Here is an 11815-nt window from a genome sequence, read left to right on the forward strand (position 1 = left end):
AACTTCATAGGTTTATTGATCATGACTCGCAGATGACCCCTATTGACTTTCAGGTCATTAGGTCAAAGGTCACGGTGACTTGACACAGTAAAATGGTATCCGGATGATAACTCAAGAAAGCTTACACCTAGGATCATGAAACTTCATAGGTACATTGATCATGACTCGCAGATCACCCCTATTGATTTTCAGGTCACTAGGTCAAAGGTCAAGGTCACAGTGCCAAAAAACGTATTCAAACAATGGCTGCCACTACAATTGACAGCCCATATGGGGGGCATGCATGATTTACAAACAGCCCTTGTTATCATTTGTCAGGTGCAGATCATTTTTACAAGGGAAGTAATATTTGTATTATATCCCTTTAAAAAATATTACTTCCCCTTGTAAAAATTATCTGAACCTGCCAAATGATAATTTTTAGCCGGATTTTTTTCGAAAAAATCTCGGCTTATAGATTGATGTTGTCGGGCGGGCGGGCGGGCGGGCGGGGGTGGCGGGGTGGCGGGGTGGCGGGGTGGCGGCGTGCTCGAAAATGTTAAAGTTCTTATTTCATGGTATAACTTTGGTATGCTTGGACCTAGAGTCTTCAAACTTGACATGAAGGTTGGCCAGGATTAACAGATGACCACTGGTCATTTCAAGGTCATTCATTTGAAGGTCAAGGTCACTGTGACCTTCAATATAAAAAATGTTAAAGTTGTTATAACTTTGGTATGCTTGGACCTAGAGTCTTGAAACTTGACATGAAGGTTGGCCATAACTAGTTAGTAACCACTGGTCATTTCAAGGTCATTCATTTGAAGGTCAAGGTCACTGTGACCTTGAATGTAAAAATGTTAAAGTTCTTATTTCATGGTATAACTTTGGTATGCTTGGACCTAGAGTCTTCAAACTTGACATGAAGGTTGGCCAGGATTAACAGATGACCACTGGTCATTTCAAGGTCATTCATTTGAAGGTGAAGGTCACTGTGACCTTCAATATAAAAATGTTAAAGTTGTTATAACTTTGGTATGCTTGGACCTAGAGTCTTGAAACTTGACATGAAGGTTGGCCAGAACTAGTAAGTAACCACTGGACATTTCAAGGTCATTCATTTGAAGGTCAAGGTCACTGTGACCTTGAATGTAAAAATGTTAAAGTTGTTATAACTTTGGTATGCTTGGACCTAGAGTCTTGAAACTTGACATGAAGGTTGGCCAGAACTAGTAAGTAACCACTGGACATTTCAAGGTCATTCATTTGAAGGTCAAGGTCATTGTGACCTTGAATGTAAAAATGTTAAAGTTCTTATTTCATGTTATAACTTTGGTATGCTTGTACCTAGAGTCTTCAAACTTGAAATAAAGATTGGCCAGTACTAGAAGATGACCACTGGTCATTTCAATGTCATTCATTTGAAGGTCAAGGTCACTGTGACCTTAAATGTTAAAATGTTAAAATTGTTATAACTTTGGTATGCTTGGACATAGAGTCTTCAAACTTGACATGAAGGTTTGCAAGCACACTTAGATGACCACTGGTCATTTCAAGGTCATTCATTCTAAGGTCAAGGTCACTGTGACCTTGAATGTAAAAATGTTAAAGTTCTTATAACTTTGGTAGGTAAAAATGTTAAACTTCTTATTCCATGTTATAACTTTGGTATGCTTGTACCTAGAGTCTTCAAACTTGACATAAAGGTTGGCCAGTACTAGAAGATCACCACTGCTCATTTCAATGTCATTCATTTGAAGGTCAAGGTCACTGTGACCTTCAATGTTAAAATGTTAAAATTTTTATAACTTTGGTATGCTTGGACCTAGAATCTCAAACTTGACGTAAAGGTTTGCAAGCACACTTAGATGACCACTGTTCATTTCAAGGTCATTCATTTCAATGTCATTCATTTGAAGGTCAAGGTCACTGTGAACTTAAATGTTAAAATGTTAAAATTGTTGTAACTTTGGTATGCTTGGACCTAGAATCTCAAACTTGACGTAAAGGTTTGCAAGCACACTTAGATGACCACTGGTCATTTCAAGGTCATTCATTTGAAGGTCGAGGTCACTGTGACCTTGGATGTAAATATGTATTCAAAACATAACACAAGGTTTGCTCATGCCTTGAAAAGTACTTACATTTCATTTTGACCTTTGAACAATATTTCAGTAATTTAAGTATTGCATTGACAAAAACACGAAAGGTACTTTCCTGTCATTTAAATCAAAAATCCGGCTTCAATGCGGTCATCTCCGACCGCGGAACTCTTGTTTTATAATAAATCAAAGCGGCTCAGTAGGGGGCATAGTGTTTCTGACAAACACATCTCTTGTTTTATTATGCTTATTTTCATGATTTTAAAGAAGATTTTTTTCTAAGCTTCATGCAAAGTGTCTCTGCTGTACAAACACAACTAAGTTTTGTGTTTTTGTGTCATACACAGGTCCAGATTGGTGAGCGTGTGTACAAGGTCGCAGACACAATCTCGTTCTCAACACCCCTGATGGACATCAAAGTGGACGGGCAGTCCCATCTCATCCAGCTGACAGAGAGACTGGGTGGAAATAGATACAGAATCAGATACCATGGAACTGTGGTATGTGGGCAATTAATGACAATTATTACACAATGCACATATATGTGTTAGGAAAATGCTTTCAGTTTGGTATTTATCATGTAATTACTGACAGATATAAAACGCTTTCAGTTTTCAGCCCACAGTTTTTATTATATGTATATATAAATACACTATTTATATTTATTTGGTATAAATTAAAGTGAAATGTGGATTTTTATGCCCCCTTTCGAAGAAAAAGGGGTATATAGTTTTCGCACTGTCCATCAGTCTGTCACACTTTTCGTGTCCGCTCTCCAATTCAAATAGTTTTCATCCGATCTTTGCCAAACTTGGTCAGAAGTTGTATCTAGACAATATCTAGGTCAAGTTCGAATATGGGTCATGCCGGGTCAAAAACTAGGTCACAGGGTGACTCAGTGCATTTCAAGGATTTAGCATGGTGTTTTGCTCTCTAATTGAAGTAGTTTTCATCCGATCATTACCAAACTTGGTCAGAAGTTGTATCTAGACAATATCTAGGTCAAGTTCAAATATGGGTCATGCCGGGTCAAAAACTAGGTCACGGGGTCACTTAGTGCATTTCAATAACTTCTATCAAAGCGTTTATTGGGGGCATATGTCATCCTATGGAGACAGCTCTTGTTCTCATCTGTCTTCTATCCATTGTGACAAAATTATACTGTGATATGTGAGGAAAAGTGCAATTACAAAATGACATTTATTATACATAGATGTGTGAGAAAAAATTTGTTCAGTTTGGTATTTATCATGTCATTACTCTTAGGGGTGTGATTTTTTCTCCTTTCAGCTGATTTCCTCTCTTTTAATGTCAAAATTATTTTACAAATAGTTATTCCCGTTGCTTGATCTATATGCACATGAAGAGTTAAGTTGGAGCCTGAAAGGTGGGTAGGGCATTTTCCTCTCCTTAGGTGTTTCTTAAAACACATCCATGAATTTAAATGTGATGATTTATCTAAACTTTTTAGCTGAGTTTGATTATTGTGCTCAATATTATGTTCAATTGTATTTTTATGTCCCCCAGTCTATACTGGGAGACATATTGTTTTTGCCCTGTCTGTTTGTTGGTTTGTTTGCGTCAAACTTTAACATTTGCCATAACTTTTGCAATATTGAAGATAGCAACTTGATATTTGGCATGCATGTGTATCTCATGGAGCTGCACATTTTGAGTGGTGAAAGGTCAAGGTCATCCTTCAAGGTCAAAAGTCAAATATATCGGGGGGGGGACATAGTGTTTCACAAACACATCTTGATTAGTTTTGAGTCTGACTCAACCCTGAGTTTGAGGAGAATTATGTGCATATTCTTAAAGCTGAAATTTGAGATAGCATGTGGGCAGACCCAATCTTATCTTCTGATTTCAGCTCAAAGATTGAAAATGTTCATGATACCAGGCCGAGTTACAATTTTAAAAGAAAAAAATGTTAACAATGCTAGCAAATGAAATCCAACTGAACCCTCATTCCCAGTTCACAATCCCTATAGTAGAACATTTGTACAGTTATTTCTCATATTTGCATGAGGTAATTTCATTCTGTTCAGCTCTCACTTTGAAAGAAAAAAAGTTCGCAACACAAGCTGATAACAATAACAATCGAACTTTTATTCTCAGTTCCCGATCTCAATCATGGATGAGCAAGTGGCCCAGCTGAATGACTACATGCCAGAGAAGGTGACCCTGGACACGTCCACTGTCGTGTTGGCTCCAATGCCCGGTGTGCTCAAGTCAGTCAGTGTCAGTGTGGGTGACAGTGTGGCGGAAGGTCAGGAGGTGGCTGTGCTTGAGGCAATGAAGATGCAGAACAGCCTTGTAGTGGCCAAGAGTGGCAAGGTGAGCTATTAATAAAATGTTTAACTGACGTTTTTAAAGTAAGCTCAGACTGGAAAAGTAAGCTAAGACTTACAAGGTAATCTAAGAAGTGCAAGAATACCAAGGTCATTTAAGACTTGCAAGGTTACCAAGGTCATCTTAGACTTACAAGGTTACCTAGGTTATCAAAGGCTTGCAAGGTTATTTAGGTAACCAAAGAACCTAACCTAAGACTTGCAACATAACCTAAGAGTTGCAGCATAACCAAAGGTACCCTAAGACTTGAAATGAAACCTCAGACTTGCAAGGAAAGAAGACATGCACGGTAACCTTTGACTGGCAAGGAAACCTTAGTCTTGCAAGGTAACCTTTTACTTTCAAGGTAACCTAAGACTTGTAAGGTAACCCAAGACATGCAATTAACCTTTGACTGGCCAGGAAAACTAAGACTTGCAAGGTAACCTAAGACATGCAAGGACACATTTGACTTGCAAGGTAACCTTTGAATGGCAAGGTAACCTAAGACTTGCAAGGTTACCTAAGACATGGAAGGTAACATTTGACTGGAAAGGTAGCCTTTGACTGGCAAGGTAACCTAAGACTTTCAGGGTAACCTAAGACTGGCAAGGTAACCTATGACATACAAAGTAACCTTTTACTGGCAAGGTAACCTTAGACATGCAAGGTAACCCATGACTTTTTTAGAGAAAAAGTGGGGATATTGTGGTGATGTGCATCTGTCCGTCCGTCCGTCCTGGCCACCTTGCTCCTCCTAGCTTGAAACATACATACATGGTAGCTATGAGCATATGTGCGACGGTGACAGTGACGGAATTTTGATCTGACCCCTGGGTCAAAAGTTATGGGGGTTGGGGCGGGGCAGGGTCAGAGATTTTCACTCATTTTTTTATGTTATTTTACATTAACTTCTTCATTTCTGCACCGATTTACTTCAAATTGATACTGAGCCTCTCTTATGACAATACGGTCAATCTCAACTATGCATGGCCCCATTACCAACTATGGGGCGCCCCGGCTCACCCAAAATTGCCTTTTACTATTATTTCTTCATTTCTACACCGATTCACTTCAAATTGATACTGAAAATCTCTTATGACAATACGGTCAATCTCAGCTATGCATGTCCCCATTACCAACCCTAGGGCACTCCGCCCACATAGGCCACGCCCACCCAAAATTGCCTTTTTCTATAATTTCTTCATTTCTACACCGATTCACTTCAAATTGATACTGAACATCTCTTATGACAATACGGTCAATCTCAGCTATGCATGGCCCAATTACCAACCCTAGGGCACCCCACCCACATAGGTCACGCCCACCCAAAATTGCCTTTTACTATAATTTCTTAATTTTTACACCGATTCACTTCAAATTGATACTGAACCTCTCTTATGACAATAGGGTCAATCTCAGCTATGCATGGCCCCATTACCAACCCTGGGGCGCCCTGCCCACATAGGCCACACCCACCCAAAATTGCCTTTTACAACAATTTTACCAACCTTGGGGCGCCCCTGGATCAAACATGCGGCGTGGGGATACGCGTCGGCCTCTGCCGCGCCATTTCTAGTCAAATATGTTATATGCACCTTATCTTTTAATAGAATGTAAAAATATTTTAAGAACCCCATGACCAAGAGTTTCGTTTTTCCATTAAGTGACTTTTTATGCCCCCTTTCGAAGAAAAGGGGGCATATAGTGATCGGACTGTCCGTCTGTCTGTCTGTCCGTCTTTCCGTCACACTTTGGGTTGATGTTTCAAAAAATGCTCATAACTTCTATGTCCCTTGAGATGTAACCTTCATATTTGGTATGCATGTGTTTATGGACAAGGCCTTTCTATACGCATACACATTTTGACCCCTGTGACCTTGACCTTGAACTTAGGGTCCGCTTTTAGGTTTCGAAATCTGTGTTTAGGTTTCAAAAAATGCTCATAACTTCTATGTCCCTTGAGATATAACCTTCATATTTGGTATGCATGTGTATATGGACAAGGCCTTTCCATATGCACAATTTTTTTTCCCCTGTGACCTTGACCTTGAAGTTAGGGTCCCCGTTTAGGTTTCGAAAGCTGCGTTTAGGTTTCGAAAAATGCTCATAACTTCTATGTCCCTTGAGATATAACCTTCATATTTGGTATGCATGTGTATATGGACAAGGCCTTTCCATACACACACAAATTTTGACCACTGTGACCTGGACCTTGAAGTTAGGGTCCGCTTTTAGGTTTCGAAATCTGTGTTTAGGTTTCAAAAAATGCTCATAACTTCTATGTCCCTTGAGATATAACCTTCATATTTGGTATGCATGTGTATATGGACAAGGCCTTTCCATATGCACAATTTTTTTTTCCCCTGTGACCTTGACCTTGAAGTTAGGGTCCCCGTTTAGGTTTCGAAAGCTGCGTTTAGGTTTCGAAAAATGCTCATAACTTCTATGTCCCTTGAGATATAACCTTCATATTTGGTATGCATGTGTATATGGACAAGGCCTTTCCATACACACACAAATTTTGACCACTGTGACCTGGACCTTGAAGTTAGGGTCCGCGTTTAGGTTTTGGAATCTGCGTGTAGGTTTTGAAAAATGCTCATAACTTCTATGTCCCTTGAGATATAACCTTCATATTTGGTATGCATGTGTATATGGACAAGGCCTTTCCAAACGCACACAAATTTTGACCCTTGTGACCTTGACCTTGAACTTAGGGTCCGCGTTTAGGTTTCGAAATCTGCGTTTAGGTTTAAAAAAATGCTCATAACTTCTATCAAGCGTTCATAGGGGGCATAAGTAATCCTATGGTGACAGCTCTTGTTTATAACAAGCACATGCTCATGGTAACAAATCTTAGCAACCAATCAGAAGGGCTGAGGCTATGAGACAATTATCCATGAAACAGATTACTACAGGGAGCTTAGTCTAGCAAGTTTTTTGACAAACATTGCAGATTTAAATGTAGATTTCGTTGTTATGTCCAAGAAAACACATGCATGTTTTTGTATTTTTTATGCCCCCGGTAGGGTGGCATATAGCAGTTGAACTGTCTGTCAGTCCGTCAGTTAGTAAGTCTAGTCAGTCAGTCAGTGTGTCAGTCTGTCCGTCCGTCCGAAATCTTAAATGGCCATTACTTTTTTAATATTGAACATAGCAATTTGATATTTGGCATTCCTGTGCATCTCATGGAGCTGCACATTTTGAGTGGTGAAAAGTGAAGGTCAAGGTCATCCTTCAAGGTCAAATGTCAAATAAATAGTGTCTGTCTGTCCATCCAAAAACTTTAACATTGGCCATAACTTTTTCAATATTGAAGATAGCAACTTGATATTTGGCATGCATGTATATCTCATGGAGCAGCACATTTTGAGAAGTGAAAGGTGAAGGTGAAGGTCATCCTTCAAGGTCAAATGTCAAATATATGGCGTCTGTCCGTCCGAAAGCTTTAACATTCGCCATCACTTTTTCAATATTGAAGATAGCAACTTGATATTTGGCATGCATGTGTATTTCATGGAGCAGCACATTTTGAAAGGTGAAAGGTCAAGGTCATCCTTCAAGGTCAACAGTCAAATATATGGCATCTGTCTGTCCGTCTAAAAACTTTAACTTTCGCCATAACTTTTTTATGCCCCTGAAGGGTGGCATATAGTTTTTGAACTGTTCGACTGTCTGTTCGTCAGTCAGTCTATCCGTCCGTCCGTCCACCTGAAACTTTAACATTGCCCATAACTTTTGCAATATTGAAGATAACAACTTAATATTTGGCATGCATGTGTATCTCATGGAGTTGCACATTTTGAGTGGTGAATAATTAAGGTCAAGGTCATCATTCAAGGTCAAAGGTCAAGGTCAAAAGTCAAATTTTGCAATTTGGAAGATAGTAACTTAATATTTGGCATGCATGTGTATCTCATGGAGCTACACATTTTGAGTGGTGAAAGGTCAAGGTCATCCTTCAAGGTCAAGGTCAAAGGTCAAATTTTGCAATATATAAGATAGCAACTTGTGGCATTCATGCATATCTCATGGAGCTGCACAATTTGAGTGGTGATTGGTCAAGGTCATTTTCAAAGTCAAGGTCAAAGGTCAAATTTTGCAATATTCAAAATAGCAACTCAGTATTTGCCATTCATGCGTTTCTCATGGAGCTGCACAATTTGAGTGGTAAAAGGTCAAGGTCATCCTTCAAGGTCAAAGGTCAAATTTTGCAATATTAAAGATATCATCTTGATATTTGGCATGCATGCATATCACATGGAACTGCACATGAGTGGTGAAAGGTCAAAGTCAAGGTCATCCTTCAAGGTCAAGGTCAAAGGTCAAAATTTTGCAATATTGAAGATAGCAACTTGATAATTGGCATGCATGTGTATCTCATGGAGCTGCACATTTTGAGTGGTGAAAGGTCAAGGTCATCCTTCAAGGTCAAATTTTGCAATGTTAAAGATAGCAACTCGATATTTGGCATGAATGGGTATATCATGGAGCTGCCTATTTTGTGTGGTGAAAGGTCAAGGTCATCCTTCAAGGTCAAGGTCAAAAGTAAAATTTTGCAATATTAAAGATAGCAACTCCATATTTGGCATGCATGCGTATCTCATGGAGCTGCACATTTTGAGAAGTGAAAGTTCAAGGTCATCCTTCAAGGTCCAAGGTAAAATATATGGCTTCAAAGCGGCTCAGTAGGGGGCTTTGTGTTTTACGAACACAGCTCTTGTTCACTTCCAAAATTCGTATGTATTCATTAAGATGGCCAATACAACGGATAGACAAGTCTCCCAGTGGTGTCAGTCTGTGGATTTAACGTAAATATTTTAGTGTTATCATTATGTTGATATGGCGTAAATTTGTAGTGTTTTCAGACTGTAGATTGAAATAATCTCTGAATGTTGTCAGTATGTAAGTTTGACACTAGTCATTAAAAGTCGGTGTGGACAGGCTGTGTGTAGAAAGTTGGTTTAGAAATAAAATGCAATATGTGAGTGACATGTTACATAAGAAGATGCCAGTAAATTAAACTTTGTTTCATATTCTTCTGTTTAGATTAAGAAAGTTAACTACAAAATGGGGGACACAGTTGATGAGGGAGACATCTTGGTTGAGCTGGAATAGACTGTCGTCATGGAGACTGTCATTATGGAAGGGAGGTTACTCTGATCTAACAGACTTCTCAATAGGGAACCATCTATAGGTCACAATATACAAAAAGATTTCCTACACAAATTAAATGTGAAAGCAATAACTTTAACACAAAATAAAGTCAAACTTTTGCGCATAGACACCCTCATACCCATACCTTTTCTTAAAGAGCACTCCAAGCCGAGTTGATTTAAACAATAAAAAAGATAGGTCATGCGTTTTGCAAGAAAGAACTCAACACGAATCAGCGGTCACTGTTTTACAGCCATCTATTTACCGGCTTTCTACCAGTGGATGAGAGTTTCCCGCCATCTGTCAAAGTCTCATGTAGTCTCCAACCTTAAAGCAAATGAGTGAATTTCTGTTAAACATCAATGTTTTCCCTACCACATGCACAAAGAAACATTCTAAAATAAAGTCATGGCAAGTGCCCCTACAGAGCATTGTGTCTTCTTATAAATGAAGTTCATGTTTTTAGAGAGTAAAGCATTGCATTCAAAAAGATTTAGTATATTGTAACCTATATAAATTGCCAGAGATTGTTCTTGAGATTTATGTGTGTTATTAATTGTTAAAAGTTGGTTGTAAGCCTCTGGCTTGTTGTAAAGACATCTCTATTTACATGTGTAGCTACAGTTTGATCAAACCCTTTTCGAGGACCTAGACTGTGCTTTCAACCATCAGTTTTTTAGAGTATAATGTAATAATATATGTTTGAAAGACTCGAGGTATCTCAAATGAACATGCATAATTTACAGAATATTGTATTTGATGTATAGAAAGTAAGCAGATTTTTTTTGTTTTATTTCCTATCCATAATAATAAACATACAATAGTATTGCATTAGTTGTGTTGTGTCTTTTGGGTGTTATGTTTTATGTCTATGATTCTATGTTCAGTGTTGCGTGTAATTGGTCTCCATTAAACACACAGTTTATTTGGGATGAGGTTGATATTAAATCCATAGTATTCATGTATTTTAAATGTAGTTGTTATTGAATAGGGCTGTTATTTTTGTGCTTGTATTGATTTTATATTTAGATTGCATACCAGCATGGTAGGAAAATCTTTTTATTTATAAAACAGTGCCATGAACTATGTGTGGACCTTATTTTGTGCATACTTTTGTTTGTTACATATATCACATATGTAAAACCAGTTTATAAGCTTTTCTATTTACTCTGATATCAGGCGGCAAAAAGATAATCATGATTATCATGGTCCCTCATATGTCCGAGTTTTGTTCATTGCCAGCTTTTTTTTCTATATTTTCTGGCCTATCTTCACAAACATTTGACTAATTGTTACTGATAAGAATTTTGTTAACTTTTCTCTCAGGAACTTTCTTAATAATGTTCCTGAAAGCCAGGAAGGCCTATCAGATTTCTAGGCATGGACACTGATGATTCCTTATTGATTTTATTGTATGATTTGTATGTAAGAATATGTGGTTAACAATAGAAGATCCATTGACTGTGAAAGAAAGCAATATATATGTATGCTATTTGAGGTTGTTTGGAATATTTTCAGGAATTTACATATGCTAAATTGTGAATATCTGTCTTTGAGATGCATAATATGGGAGATAAATGACCATATTTAAAGATAAAAAATATTTGTACTCATGTTTATATTTAAAAAAGATTTTTTTTACTGTCCCTTTCAATGTTGGAGTTTTAAATTGCGCCTACCATTTTCCAGTTAGTTATTTAGGGTCCATATTTTATTACCTAATTGTTATTAATGTGTTTAAACGCGACTATTGTCTGAAAAAGTCATTTTAGTTATAATTATACCCCCACAAACGAAGTTTAGGGGGGTGGGGTGGGCTTGTTGTTTCTTCTGTCTGTTTTAAATAATGAAGTTATATATCAGTAATATACAGTTTTATGAATTACATTTCTCATGTAATGGTATGATTATTACAAAAATCAACGAAATTAATATGTTCAATAGCACAAAACATGTCTGTCAATTTTTGTTTGATTAAGATTCTGTTAAAGATAACAATAAAGTTTTGTTCCATGTATAAAGAAAAATCAATTTATAATGTTGTATAAAAGAATGTTGAAAAAACTGGCATGGTTAACGAGTCCATTCTTGTATTGTTTTATATAATATTCTTACATTTAAGCCAAGCCCACATGGTTTGTATGTATATAAACATATATTATAGTTCCCAGTAGGAAACCATTGTGTTATCTGATTACATGTTTACAGACTGGTTAAAATGGATAATTGAAAAAAAATGTAGT

General features: G+C 37.6%; 1 protein-coding gene across 1 annotated transcript in view; it reads left to right on the plus strand.

The window, feature by feature from the left end:
• Positions 1-10398, plus strand: part of LOC127835212 (propionyl-CoA carboxylase alpha chain, mitochondrial-like) — a 55510-nt gene extending 45112 nt beyond the window's left edge. Inside the window, exons 16-18 of the mRNA XM_052361535.1 lie at positions 2429-2581; positions 4200-4418; positions 9465-10398. Coding sequence (XP_052217495.1) covers positions 2429-2581; positions 4200-4418; positions 9465-9533 — 441 coding nt within the window. The 3' untranslated portion in view covers positions 9534-10398. The remainder of the gene's footprint in view (positions 1-2428; positions 2582-4199; positions 4419-9464) is intronic.
• The last annotated feature ends 1417 nt before the right edge of the window (positions 10399-11815 follow it).

Source organism: Dreissena polymorpha, chromosome 6 (genome assembly GCF_020536995.1).
Source record: "Dreissena polymorpha isolate Duluth1 chromosome 6, UMN_Dpol_1.0, whole genome shotgun sequence".
NCBI classification, from domain to species: Eukaryota; Metazoa; Mollusca; class Bivalvia; order Myida; family Dreissenidae; genus Dreissena; species Dreissena polymorpha.